At 40.8% G+C, this 14,245-nt stretch overlaps 1 protein-coding gene across 2 annotated transcripts in view; it reads right to left on the reverse strand.

Moving 5' to 3' along the window:
- The window catches only part of CAPN3 (calpain 3, (p94)), a 27,100-nt gene that overhangs the window by 1,712 nt on the left and 11,143 nt on the right, over positions 1–14,245 (reverse strand). Inside the window, exons 7-21 of one of the 2 annotated variants that reach the window (XM_009997346.1) lie at positions 12,022–12,105; positions 11,567–11,652; positions 10,772–10,849; positions 10,163–10,323; positions 9,460–9,629; positions 8,817–8,828; positions 7,683–7,891; positions 6,969–7,005; positions 5,908–5,925; positions 4,707–4,808; positions 3,311–3,388; positions 2,552–2,609; positions 1,929–1,993; positions 894–962; positions 285–363 (exon numbers count right to left, since the gene is read on the reverse strand). In XM_009997346.1, coding sequence (XP_009995648.1) covers positions 285–363; positions 894–962; positions 1,929–1,993; positions 2,552–2,609; positions 3,311–3,388; positions 4,707–4,808; positions 5,908–5,925; positions 6,969–7,005; positions 7,683–7,891; positions 8,817–8,828; positions 9,460–9,629; positions 10,163–10,323; positions 10,772–10,849; positions 11,567–11,652; positions 12,022–12,105 — 1,306 coding nt within the window. The remainder of the gene's footprint in view (positions 1–284; positions 364–893; positions 963–1,928; positions 1,994–2,551; positions 2,610–3,310; positions 3,389–4,706; positions 4,809–5,907; positions 5,926–6,968; positions 7,006–7,682; positions 7,892–8,816; positions 8,829–9,459; positions 9,630–10,162; positions 10,324–10,771; positions 10,850–11,566; positions 11,653–12,021; positions 12,106–14,245) is intronic. The other variant, XM_009997417.1, reaches the window with a different exon arrangement.

Here is a 14,245-nt window from a genome sequence, read left to right on the forward strand (position 1 = left end):
TAGCCATCTCTTCCCCTTCTGTGATGAACTGCTACCTGATGTGCCAAAATGTCAGAAAGTGTCACTGAAACCATAACATCTAGGTTTATTGTCATGCCATAGATTTTCTGATTAAAGAAGCCAGCTTGCTCCCTTAGAGAAACAGCAGCTGTGATTCTAAGCTCTTTTGGGGGAAAAATGTTTAAATTTCTGTAGGGTATCTCTTGAAAAGAGAGAGTTATGTGTTCCAGATTTCACCCTGTGACAGATCAATTAAATCAGGTTTCCTTGAACCCTGGAGGTACCTGCGTCATTGACCGCGTTGCGCATCTCGTAGCTGTTAATGGTTCCCGAATGGTCTGTGTCGTAACGCTTGAAAATTTTCTGGAAAAAGAAAATAATAAATACACAACAGAAATAAAAGCTTGTACTTCTACCGAATGTACCCACTGACCAGGTATGGGATGTGCACCTCAGGCACCCAGAGGCTTGGCTATTTGCCCTCTATGGCTGCAGCTGTGCAGCCCAGCCACAGAGCTCCCCTCAGTTACAAAGTAAAATAGTTTAGACCCACCCTGTGAGAAGCTAAAAGCTCTCCCCTAGAGACCATCCATATTTGACTCAAGTTCATGCTGTTAATCCTCTTGATCATCCTACTTAGGCTTTTTGTGACGCCTTATTCTAGCTGCCATCACCCTGCTCCTCTAGTTTGTATGCCTCTGTTCAGTTCTCAGGGGGGAAATCCTTTCATGAGTGCTGGAGCTTCAGAGATTCAGGCTGTTTGCTTAGGCTCCAAGTAGGATGAGGAGAGACATCATTTCGCTTTTTAGAAACTAATTTGAGAAGTCTGGTTTTACATTAAGCTTTTGTGCTGCAGAAGCTGTGAAGAACAGCACTGTGGATACCAGCAATACCTGCCAGCTTTTAATCTTCTCCCAGAGGTGTCGAAACTCATCGAAGTTTATCTTCCCTGATCCATCTGTCTGTGATGCAAACATTGAGGTAAAAAACTCCACAATATTTTTAAGAGGAGAATTCATTAAGTTTGCAGCTACTGATGAAGGGATGAATGTCAAACTGAGTACAGGATGTCCTCAGCATGACGTGCTGGCTGAGCTGCAAAATATTTGTGAATGTTCTGTTTATTGTGCATTGTATTTTGTTTCAGGAGTGTGAAGTACTATTTGTACTTTGTGTAGCAACAAAGTATATGAACAGGAGGTTGTAGTGTGTTCTTTCCTGAATGTGAAGCTTAACTAAGACAAGTGAGCTTTATCCTAGACTGAAGTTCTTTAAAATTAATAGAGAACTAAGCAAAATGTTAACTAAAGCTATTTACAGAAACGTGCATAGGCTCCAACTATTATGGCTCTGGGTTGTAGTTACAATTTTGTCATGGTTCTGTTTGAGTGTGCTTATGTTCTCTCAAAATCATGTGTTCTTTCAAGTAGGAAATCTGAGTGATGTTTTATTAGAGGTAACCCTGTATGGCATCTTCTAGTGTTTTATTGTACTTGCACTGAGACAATTTCATTATGTGTTGCATGGTAAGCACATAGTGAAACGTATCATATGTTATAAACTTAAAGAGAGAAATATAGTAAGGCAAGAATTCTAGTTATGTTGAGCTGGTTTAAAAAAATTAAAAGATAAAATCATGCTTTAGTACATGAGGTGGCCAGTCACTGATACCTAAGGAAGGGTGTTACACTAGCTGACTTACTCTGTAGTTTTCTGTTATGGGATATTTTTACCTGCCAGTTAAGCTAATGCTGAGATGACTGGACTTAATAAGCACCAAACCAGGAATGCTGTGTTAGCTGATTACACACTGTGATGTCTTGTTCTGCTTCCCTGCCGTACTGAATTTTGTGTGGGTAGTGGTGGGAAATAAAACCCAAGGGAACTTGTGTGATATCAAGCACTCCTCTTTCACTGGAAAAGGATACATCCATTAAAGCAATCATGCTGCGGCAGGATTCCAGTTCAAATCCTTCTGTCTTTAGGTCCTTATCTGAAATAAATTACCCCAGGTGTAAACAGATCATGCAATTCAGCAAGTGCTCCTTCTTCGTATGTGTAACTACTCAAAGTAGATTAAATATGAACAGACTCTTAACGTTACTGCTTGTGAATTAGAGGTGACTTTTCTTGGCCTGTTATATACAATAAAAACCTCTGAAAAACTCTAAACTATCTTCCAGGTAGCTAAGCAAGCGCAGGGTCTGTAGGCTAAAGTTTACTAAACAGGAAGACAGGCCTGCCCATCCATTAGAATTCTTTATTTTTAAGGGCATTTGAGGACTGCTAGAAACCCTTTATTATCCTGTGTGGTGTTTCCAATAAACTTTTGCTCATATCTGTGTTATCACTACTTAATCACTTATAGAGAGAATCTCTATGAAGAGTTCAGCTTGCTGAAGCCTTGGATGCAAAGTCTGTGGAACTGTAACTTGGAAATTTGTAAGGCTGAAACCATAAACAATTTTTGTAGTTCAACTCAGGGGTGGAGGGCTATATTATATCACAGATTTCCTTGTTCAGAGTTACTGAAAAACATGCTCAAACTCACGTTTTTTTACAACATTATTGAGAACATTCCTGAGTTCTTCAGCATTGATCTCCATGTCCTGGTGGGAAATGTAGTAGGAATATAATTAATTACAATATACCTTATTAAGCATATGACTTTATGGATGGATATGCTATAAGTATGAAGTCTTTGGTCACTTTTAAGTATGGCATGTATATGCTTCAAGCTAGAACACATTGTAGTTCGTATAAACATTTGTTCAAATCTTTCTTGAGGCTGCAGTACAAGATAGGTCTAAAGTTACCATATAGTGCTTATTAAACTACAGTTAGAATAATGACCAGTAGTTTCAAGTCACTGCATGAGCCAAAAAGCAAAATGTGAAAATTCCTGTAACCCATTTGCAGTTCTGTAAACCATTTATACAGTTCTTTGATCTGTTTTTACTTCTAACTTCTCTCATTACACGTATCGTGGAGGGCGTTGTATTTCTAACTTGTTTATAAATGCTGTGCAAAATAGCATCATGTATCAGTGATAGAAGTAAAAGCCTGAATTTAAATAAAGGCTCCCTTGTACACAATGGGAATAGCTGATATGTATATCTGAGGATAGGTGTATACTTAATTGGATTTTTATTTGATTTTACTTAGCTTTGGATCTCAAAGGAAACTTAATGGAAAGGAATGCAACGGAAATGTTAAAATTCAGGGTTTTGAATCCATGAAGCAGTTGATTTAGGTGCCATTGTGGCCAGACTGCTTTGATGGCAGTGACATAGATCCATTGCATACTCACATCCCCTGCAATCTGTCGGAAAATATTCCTGAACTGTTGTTCCTCTTCACTTCTCTCATGAGCTTTTGCTGAAGAACGCTGAAAGGAAACAAGCACAGAAGAGATACAAACTTAGCCCAGCAGGGAAGGGGCCTGAGGGGCTGGATGATTCACTTGCCCTCCTGCAAAGGAGCCTCTTACTGAGTCTGGAGCTCTATGGAGGAACAGATCAAACTCCTGATCCTTTCCCCGCCCCGCGCCCCCCCCCCCTTTTTTTTTTTTTTTTTTCTAAATGTGTTCCTTGGCAAAACTGCAGAGTATTTAACTTCACTATTGCTCTCCTTTCTCTTGGATTATTATTTTCACTGACAGATGTTTCTCTTCTAACTTGTTGTTTCAAGACATTGCAAGAGAGAGGATTGGAGCACAAGAGATGTATCTCCTCCGTAGGTACCCTGGAGACTACGTGTTGACCAGAGGGACTTGGGCTTGAGAGCACTTTGTAACATAGCACAGAGACAGCTTCACTTCCATTGTTTTCCTGTCTCAGACACATGCAAAAAGCAAGCCTGAACTTTGAGGCTGATACTGGAAAAGGAAACTGTATTTTATTCTTTCCTCCTGCCCAATATTATTTATGTGTAAGAAAGTAAAGTGAACTTCTTGGCTTAGTTCATACTTTTGTTTGTCTGAATGCAGAGGAAACTTAAGAGTGGTTCCCACTTTGCCACCTGCATGCACTGGCAGTGGTGCAGCAGGACAGCACACTCCTGTAAGCAGACACTCAAGCCATGGCTCCAGACACCATGAGCTTGGGTGCAGGATCTGGCTGTTGCATCTCACATCCCTCATCCACCCACAGGCAGAAACTCCAAATTCACTACCTTGTTTTACTTCTCTCTGGTACTGAGAGATAAGAGGAGGGGTACAGGACCTCCTGGGCTTTCTCATCCTTGTCTCCTCTGGCTGACAGAGACTGTTACCAGGATGTGTAATTTGAAATGAGGAGAGCCTGTGGTCATTGCCAGGGGCTCCTGAAGCCCCTCGGGTGTGCCTTGTTTGTGTGCCCTGTGTAAAGCAGGTACTGCCTCAGCGGACTGAGCAAGAGTGGATCAAACTGTGTTCCTGGTGGGGAAGGGATCTCTCACAGCCAGGATCCTTGTATGAGAGAGCAGCCAGCAGATATTTTCAAGCAACTAAGTTCTCCAGCGCAGGTGGTAAATAACTCAAGGGATAGCCTCTGTTCACTCATGCTCATTAGATCCACTCAAATCAGATGCAAGTAATGCTAAGATTTGATGAAAAGCTGTGAAGTATCTTAGGATACTTCTTTGCCTCACTCCTGTGCTCTCCTGAGCCACTCCTCATGCTAGCCAGCCCAAGCCCTATTTCCCCTCTTGCCAATTGCTACAGAAACCTTCTTCTCGTCTACATGGGTTTTTTCATCATCTTTCCCAGTGTCTTCACCCGCTGTCAGCTCCTTATTGCTATTCGCTCTGTCGGAAACAAAGATGATAGGCTAGAGGAAGAAGAAGGAAGAGAGCAAAAAAGAAGTGAAAATTACACAAGAAATAGTATTAGGGAAAACATTTGGTGACAGGTGTTCTAGTATTCTGTGGTAAAGCACATGCAGAAACAGCTCCTGTGAACGTGACCAGAGAAACCAAAGCTGTGAATGCAAGAAATCAAGAAAAAAAAGCAAAAGGGGTAGGGGAAAAGCAGACTAACTTCTGAGAATACTGCTCTCTTCATGCTAAAAAGCAAGCTGCAAAAGTCATTTTGCAAAAGAGTATCATCTCTGGTTTCTAGTTTTCCTGTTAAGAAAGCCGCTACCTGTTTAAATGTTAATTTATTTATACTTTTAAAGCAAAAGAAGCCTCCCAGATTCTTGATTCTCAGTTAAAATTATGAACTTGCTCCTCTCTATGAAGAACAGTGGCACAGAGAACAGAATCTGAATCCTTCACAGAAAATGAGCTTGTGAAGCTTATGTTCTTTCTCTGTATTAATCCTCAAAGCATTCAGCTGTGAGCAGTCACATGCAATTGTTCTGTTTTAGTTTATTTAAAACAAGGAAAGCTGCTATGAGATGTGAACGTGTCACCCTAGCATATTAATTGCAATCATCCTGTCTTGAGATTAATATGTCTGGTTGCATTTTCAAGGTCCTATCTAAAGGAGAATCCTGGACTTTGGTGAGCAGAAACTCCAGGAAAGAGAAGCAGCATTAGGCAACAGAAGCAAATGTGAAGGCATGTCTCTGAAGAAGGGCTGCTTCCCACTAGAGAGAGGAGTCACGGTGCCCGTGGAGGGGCAGGAAGGAAGGGCAGTTTGAGCAACCCAGAGGATCAAGCTCATAAAACTGAAAAGCTTCTGTTACACTTTTGTTACTCCCTTAAGTCAGAGCAGTCTATGATGCTAATGCTATTTCATTAGAATTCAGCGTAGGAAGACAAAATCTTCGCTGCCTGCAAGTAGCCTTTTTCTCAGTGCACTTCATTAACTACATCAGTTTCTAGATGCAAAGAAATCACAAGACCAAGGAACTCAGCTCCTGGTGCATGCATTGCACATGCTCTTTGCCATGCTGGCATTCAGGACATTGCACAAGTACCCACCTTGCCCTTTTTCTTCTTCTGTAGAAAAAGAGACAATATTTTTTTTTTACAAAAAGTGCTTTTAAGCAGAATTATATATTTAACCCAGACTATGCAGAGATGATGGTATTTTTATCTTGCCCTTTCTCTCATTTATTTTTACCATTCTTATATTCATACTTTTTTTTTACCATTTCCTACATGAATACAGTTTTCAAATCTCAAAACAATTAGGGAAAAATGCAACCACCAAGAAATTGGGGAGGACAGAAATTGCAAAAACCGTTAACAGAGCAGTCCCATCTCATCTGGGGCTTTGTCTGCTTGAATAAAATCTCTATTGTAGCTTCAGCTCTGACTATTCCTTTTCAGTTTCCCAACCTGTCAATGCAGTGGAGACTGGACTTATGTGCCCACAGATCAATGTTATCTGAAGTGGCAATTAAATTCCACCAAATCTTGACAGATATATTATTATCATGACAGCAAACGAAAGGGGAGCACTTCTGAGCAAAGTTAGATGGAGCTCAGTTCTGTGCAAGAGAACATTCTCTGATTTTTTTTCTAGATTAATTATATAATCAGCTCTACTATATTCCCACAAAGATGTGTAAAACCCCAGGCTGAAGAGTTACAGCTTGTCAAGGATGCTAGTTTGAATCAGAGTATCGTTAGGATCCCTTTCCAGAAAGCACATACTTAAAAATAAGTTTGGGGGTTTTTTTCTTTATTAGATGAGATGCCAATTTCACAAAGAAAATGTCTTGGAGCACAGAGATGGGTCTCCCCTGGTGAATGAATAATCTCCATTTTTTGAGGCAAAAACACTGCTTAGCATCCGGCTTCTTTATGCCAGGAGCAGATTTCAAATCTGGCAAGAGACTTTGGTCTGACCAAATCAGAAAGTCCTGTACACACAGCAAGTGGTCATAGAATTCTCTTTTTGAGAAAATGTGGGGATTTATGCTAGAGGAGCTGTCATGTGGCTGTGAATAGTTTCCTGCTGTGTGTTTCCCTAAGTGTGATGTCTCTCTCCTCCCTACCATTATTCACATATGGAAGAGTCCCAGGACAGTACTTACCGATGGACGCTCTGCCTCAATCATGTTTTCAACCTCCCTAGAAGAAAGCAGAAAGCAAATAAACCAGGAAAGCTACTGTTCCAAATATTACTTGTTTCTGTAGCTGGTTTGTAGGCAGCCACTTGAACTTTCCAATCAGCCAGTGTTGTGTCACTGGCTTCCATTACAGCTGCAGGCTCTAGCTGTGGCTTTTTCCCAGTTTGAACTGAGCATTCCAAGTACCACTTCCAGGAGCACTGATGCCTGGTTTACTCCACTAAGGAGCCTTGGTTACACTGAACTTTTACTGCTGGGAGTAAAATGGGAGGTGTTTGACCTAAATAGAGTGACACTGGCTGCAATTTGCCGAGCTCTGGGAAATAAGCTGGAGAGCAGGATGGAAAAGAAATAACTACCTACTGCTGTGTTTCATTCATGACTGAAATTAGACCTGTTTCAATGATAAAAAAATAAACAGGTTAATTTTCATTATTAAAAATGGCTAAGGGTAAATTTACAAATAATATCCTGCAAGCAGTAAGCTTCTCTAAAGACAATTCAAAGCAGGCGCTTTTTAGACTATAAGGGAAGCCTGGGGAAATGAATTTGCAGCTTGCAGTTTCTAATGAAGCTGAGAAAATTAAAAGTAGGTTGTAGCAAACTGGAAACATGACTATAGCAGGCTTGTGAGCTCATCACCACCTTTATGGCCAGGTAAATGGATCTACAACTTACTCTGAAAGACTTCTTTTCTCTGAGAAGACCCTTAGGATGAATTCTCCCTCCTGGTGGGGTTCGTATGTTGATGGGATGACAACGTACTCGCTGGGAGGTAACCGGAAGCGCTCAGAGATTTCTCTCATATTTATATAGGTCTTACTTCTAGCTTTGGAGGCATTGTAGAGGAAAAAATCCTTTTGCAGGTGGTATTTAGTACCATGCATCTGCAGAACAAAGGAGTCAATTGTCTGCAAGAAAGTCTTACCCATTTCCCAGATGGCTTGCATGCGGCAGTACATGGTTGGGACAGAAAACACAAATGAAGCAGCAGATTAGCAAGCAGGGAGCTGAGGAGAGATGCTAGCTGGGAAGAGATATGGAGCCTGTCACCCTTAAGTTACTGCTGTCTGGGTCTAGTTGGCTTCTGAGGGTGCTCCAGGGCCTAACTACAGGCTGACTTCTGCTGTATCCAACTGTTTTGTTGGATGCTAAGTTGTGTGTAACCAAAGTTCAGCTACTTTCCTTGGAGGGTGGAATGGTAAGGAAAGGTATATGCAAACTCCTACATGCAGTGTGGTAACGTGAAGGTGCTTCATGTTGGAAGTGTATGGAAACATAATTTCCCTGACAAAGCATGAATTCTGTGTCTGTTAAAGAAACATGGTAATCAAACCCTGCATTGGTTCCAATATAAAAACTAAGTCAAGAATTGTGGACTAAGAACACTTGTAAGTTGTTTGCTGCAGAAATAACCACCTGTCAAATAGTCAGCAAAGATAACATTCAGACTGTCATATTAATGTTTTCCAGGTAACAACCTACAAGTGAGCTTGTTTGCAAGACTTGTGATGCCAATGGTTCAGCTACTAGCAGGCCCAGAAAAACTTAATGTGTGTACTTTTAAGTAATTTTCTTCAATGGCTGAGAAGGTGCAGGTGAAAAAGCAGTATGGGTGAGAAGGAATGAAAAATTACTCACAAAATGTTACTAACAAACAGTCAAAGCAGAAAGGCTAGCAATTTCACTATTGTTATATTCCTGAAAACAAACTTGACTGGACATTCTCCTGCTGACTTACAGACAGGCACAACAGCAACACTAGCTTCGAGCAAACACCAACATGTCAATCTGCCTCCGTTCTGCTCCTACCTCTTTGGGCACCTTAGGGAGAAACAAAGAGAAGAAACAGTAAGAGGTGCTAGCTGAGTCCACTTGTTCATAGATTACACAGAAGTGTGTTTACACAGATTTCTGAGGAGGCAACCAGTAAATAAAATGCCCCAAGTTAGATAATAATTCTAAGCAATTTCTTTCTTCCTTTTCAGATTTCTTGGGATCTTCAGGAGATACATTACGATCTAAACTAAATACATTTGTGCAAGGGATTAAGTAAATGGACTTCTTCATGAAGCGAATAACAGGGACATTATTCACTATGTATGCATCTTGGATATGTTTCCTTTTTTACAGTGTTCTGTTAATGAAATGTTTAGTTTCAGTAAGGAGGAAAGGAAGATTGAAGAATATATGGGAAAGATGTTATGTTGAAATCTGACATTAAGTCACCATAAAAGTCTAAAAAGTGTGTTACTTATATATGGAGTAAACCCTGACATTACTATTGTTACAAAGCCTTGAATATCCTTCCTCTCTTTCAAGTTTCCCCAGAGCTCCTTACAAAATAAAAATTGCAATTCATGTAGTCGGGCTGAATGACTCAGTGACTCTCTTGGTAAATGCAAACTGTCAGGATTTCTGACCACAGTGCTAAGAACTAGTCTAGAGCTGGTACCTCGTAGATGGCAAAGCCAATGGTGTACAGGTTGGCTCCCAGCTTGCGTTCTTTCCTCCTATTTTTCTGCATCAGTGCAACGAGGAAGCTGCAGATAACCTCTTCATCCTCAGGATCATCATCTTCCTCCAGGAGTTTCAAGCGATACTGGGGATTGGTCCAAAATGTATCTGTGAAATCCCAAAGCAAACGTGTAAAGCTTCAGTTTTCTAATGATAGTAATGATTAAAGAGAGCTTTTAAATTCCCTGCCTATGACTCCTGAAGGAAAGATTGAAATTAGGCTAATCCATTCATATTTTTTAATGTGTTATTTGGCTTATGTAATTCTAAACTGCACAACAAAGGAGTCTACAAAATTAAGAACTGGCATATGACAAACTTCCAAAACACCTAAAGCTATCAGAAAGTGGATTTCCCAAGAGAAACTAACAGTGAAATTGATCTCTCATGTTTACTTGGGGCACTTTGAAGTATTTGAACAATTATTTATCTTTGCCAGGCCTGCCTTTTGGGCTTATGAGGTGCTGTCACAAAACTCGTGGCAGAAGGTCTCCAACTACAAAACCATGTGCCTCATCCCCTGAGGAAGCAAGACTTTCTCTACAGCAAAGCACTGATCAGGCTATGGTCCAACTTAGCCTGTGGGATCTAACACAGTTCCCATCAAAGGGGCCTTCTCTCTCTCAAGACCCATCGCTCACCTGGATAATTGCGGCAACCTCCAGCTGAGCAGCCTCTCACCCAGCGCCCTTCGTTGACTGACACTGTCCAGGTCTGGAGTTTACTGGCTTCCAGAGTATCAGGTGTGAGGTTACAGATCTCAAGTTTTGTGAAGTGCCTCATGAAATCTTCAAATGATATCCTGGAAGAATCGAGGGGAAATGCAACCCAAATGGATTGACATGGTGGGCGGTTGTCTGAAATATCCTGGTGAGGTGGAGGAGGGTGACCCATGCTACTGCCTCTGTTAGGGCAAATTGGCAATGGGAAGGCCATGATTTCCTAATGTATCTAGCCTGCTGGTCGGTCAATTAACACAGCCACAGTTCCAAACTGGATGATGCTGGGCTGAGGGTATGGTACACAGGAAGGGTGATGGGGAGCTTGTGGAAATTATGACTGTTATGTTTGCACTCAATAAAACCTGGTGGGAGAATGAGGGGATCACAGAGCAGGGCTTCTTAGGAATATGAAGGGGAACATGGATTACTTTAATGGTTTTAGCAGATTTAAGTAGTGCAGTGTGATTAATTTTTGCTATTGTTGCGTATCTCCTAGAGAAATACAGGGGTTTTGACTGATATTCTCACCAGAACTCCCCATCCTCCACAATCTTATGCTGCAGGCGGATTTTCTCCTCTTCATTCATGAAGTTCCACTCCTCTGACCTTCAAAAGAATACACAAGTTAGAGTACGATCTGCAATAGTTTTCTTTAAAATTTCTACACTTTACTGTGAGCCTCATAGAATAGGAAGTTGAGAGTCATCTTGCTCATCCATGTAAATTTCCCTTTGTGACCCTTGCAAACATTTATTGTCAATGCAACCCTCCTCTCTACATGCTCAAATAAAGAAGGAATTGCCCTACTCCTCTCTGCCTTCCCTTCAGACTTCCTTTTAGCAGCTCTCAAAAATCTGCTGAACTATGTTCACTTTATTTAGCTTGAAGACAAAAATATTTGCAGACTCTCATTGCTGGAGTTGCTATTGAAATTCCTTTTAGTAAAACCTAATAAGAAGCTTTCTCCAAACTCACTCAAGACACCTTCCTTCATCCAGTTTCTTCCATAGCCTAAAAGATTTTTCTGCTGTCACATCTTGTTTTGAAAATAGATATTGCTGAACTTGCAAGGCAGTAAAATCAGTTTGACCGGGCTTTCTCTTAGCTGCAATTGATTAAAGCCTCTCTTAACATCTATATTTTTAGGTACACTTTTTACAGCTTCAGCTAAGCATTCAACTGTGATCCACTTCAAAGTGCATGTGTCAAAACAACAGCAAAGACAATTCAGATATCTCATCATTAAATGTCATGCATAAGCTGCATAAGGGAAAATAAAGTTACACTTTTTTTTCAAATCGCATGAATCTTCATTGTACTCACTTGTCACTCCAAGGTCCATTCCATTCCACCTGCCCCCAGGGGTTTCTCAGCCTTACCAGACGTATTTTTTCCCCTTTAAATGTTGTCTGATTGAGAAAGAATGCAACAAGAATAGCCTGAGAGTGGGTTCAAACAGAAATGTTATGCCTGTCAAATCGCTAATACCAGTTATGGTGCTTTCCTGGTGGCCCAGCCTGACCTGCTTGGGTGACTGCAGGAAGGCTGCAAGACCAGAAGGTGGCTGACTGTGGCCACTTTTGCCCAAGCAGTGGAATACCCATTTCCCCAGAAAGCCAAAACTTGGACGGATTTGGTTCTCCACGAGCTTTCATTTTTTTAAGTACAGATTTTGTTTCCTTAGTTTTTTTTCTCTTTCTCAGCTTTGCTGACATGCATGGTGCTAGGCCAGTGGAGACCACAGCTCCCCAGCGCTGGAGGAAAGGGACAGTACGTACCTCTTCCACGGCTGTGACAGAGTAGGCATGACCTTTAACAAGTCCACAAGACATCCGGGTTTCATACTGCATTGGCACTATGGTCTGTTACACACAAAATAAAAACTTGTAAGAGTCAACTTTTGAGGCTTTTTGCTGAGTGCAAAGCTCAGCCAACTTCCCTAAGGTAGATGTTGGCAACCAGAGCTTTTGGAAGCAGGATAACACTGTTCAGGTGACAGTGTTTTTGTCTTGTTCTCTTCTTTGCATTTGCCAAGATGGCCAAGCTTAGTGCCCACAGAAGTAATTTTGTTCGTTAGGAAGGATTGAAGCATGAACTAAAAATGCAAAACATTAATATAAATTGGAAAGGATATTTTTGTGCTTTACTTTTTCCCTTTGTGTAGGTTACTGCTTTTTGCACTCAGAACATGCTGGTATGTAGCATGCTCAATCAAAATAACCTTGTTTTCTATTAGTAGGACCACTCAGCCCTTTCTGGGATAGGATGTTCTTGTATGGCTCAGTAAGGTCACCACATATTAAATGAAAACATCAGAGCAGATCAACAGTTAAAAGAATAGTTTCATCTTCACACCTGCCTGCTATCTTAGAACAATTATATTAAAATACCCTATTTAATACACTGCTCCTACTAACTTACACTATTTTTAAAAATTTTAGTTTCCTGTGGGATTTTTTTTTTTTTTATTTCCATAACTGTTAAATCCTCATTATTGATTTTTTTTCTAACTGACATTCTTCACCAATGTGTTGCTCAGGTGTAAATACACTTGCTGTCTTGGTAATTAACTGTTTGTTTGTCTGACAGATTTTTATTTGCAAATGTCAGATGCTGTCTATCTGGGAGATAAAGAATTGAAAGGAAGATCTCAGGTGCACACAGTCTCTTGTAGGAAGTGATCACTGAGACCAGTGGGAAGGGAAGGCTCCTCTGTGTGAGCACGGACCATGTATGAAGCTTCCCCTCCTCCATTATGTCTGTCACTGAGAGATGACTGCAAGGTCCTGCCAGGAACTCTGCCACCTCTTGACACATCTGAGGGCATGAGAAAGGCACGGCTGGTAATGGAGAATTAGTAAGGTCACACAGACACATTCTCAGCTTGCAGAGGGAGGATCTCATTCAAATATTTCCTGGCAGTTGCAATTATTTTCCATTATTTACCTTTTGCTCCTGTTTCTTTTCTTTTCTTGCTTCTGTTTCCATAATTTTTATGCCTACATCCTCATATACTTAATTTTTTCTTCATTTCTACTCATGTTGTTACTATAATTATTCATGAGAAGCCCTTTCTTTTTTGTTTAAGAATATATATTAACTTCCCCTAGTGCCCTGGGCCACTTCTCTAAAAGGCTTCTTAAGTCTGCATTATCTGCCTCTTTCCACAGAGGTTTTTTTTTCCTGGTGATGGCTCAGGACTGTGTCATAACCAGCAGCAAAATGTCTGTCAGGCCAGCAACTATAGAGTGTTTTCCAACTTTTTTTGAGTAGAAAGTCACTGGGGAGAAAATCCGCCCCCCCGAAACATGGGTGATTTGGGCAGACATGCTTGCAAAACAAGACAGTCATACTGGGCTTTCCTAAAGAATTACACCATTTCAGTCTTTTAGGAAGACTAAATATGGATGTCAAAAGAGGAAAATGAACTATTTCTGCTGCAAATGCACAAGACAGTTTGTGCAACTGAAAGTTTTAGATTGTGTAATTGGGGATATGTGTGTGTGTTGGGTTTTTTCCTCTCTGTAAAGTGACGAATGTAATTTCTTTGTTATGGAAATGCAGCTCCCTAAAGGGCAAGGTGTGACAACTGCCTGACAGAGAGAAGGAGAAAGCAGTGTGTCCCCCTACAGATTTGGAACCGTTTAAGTTTCCCAGTGTGAGATTTTCCTTTGCCGGTTTTAACACCCCTCGCTGTATTTTGACAGATGCCCAGGTATCCTGGAGGTACTTTGTATTTTATCAGACATGTAAATCTCAGTACGTTTTTCATTTTCCCTGTTACACATTTTAAATGAGGACCTTAAAGGCAGAAATCTAAAAGAAGCACCCCAAAAGCAGACCCTTCACCACTGATGGGCAGAGCTCCATAGCACTCCCTGCCTCAAAATATGTTCACAAAGAGCTTTCGTGCCTGAAGCACGAAAAAGCATGTGCAAAGCTTGCTTTTACTTTCTTTCCCACCCCCTCCACAGTCAAGGATCTTGCTACATTCTAGCATTT

The sequence above is a fragment of the Chaetura pelagica genome, unplaced genomic scaffold (assembly GCF_000747805.2).
Source record: "Chaetura pelagica isolate M959 unplaced genomic scaffold, ChaPel_1.0 scaffold280, whole genome shotgun sequence".
NCBI lineage: Eukaryota > Metazoa > Chordata > Aves > Apodiformes > Apodidae > Chaetura > Chaetura pelagica.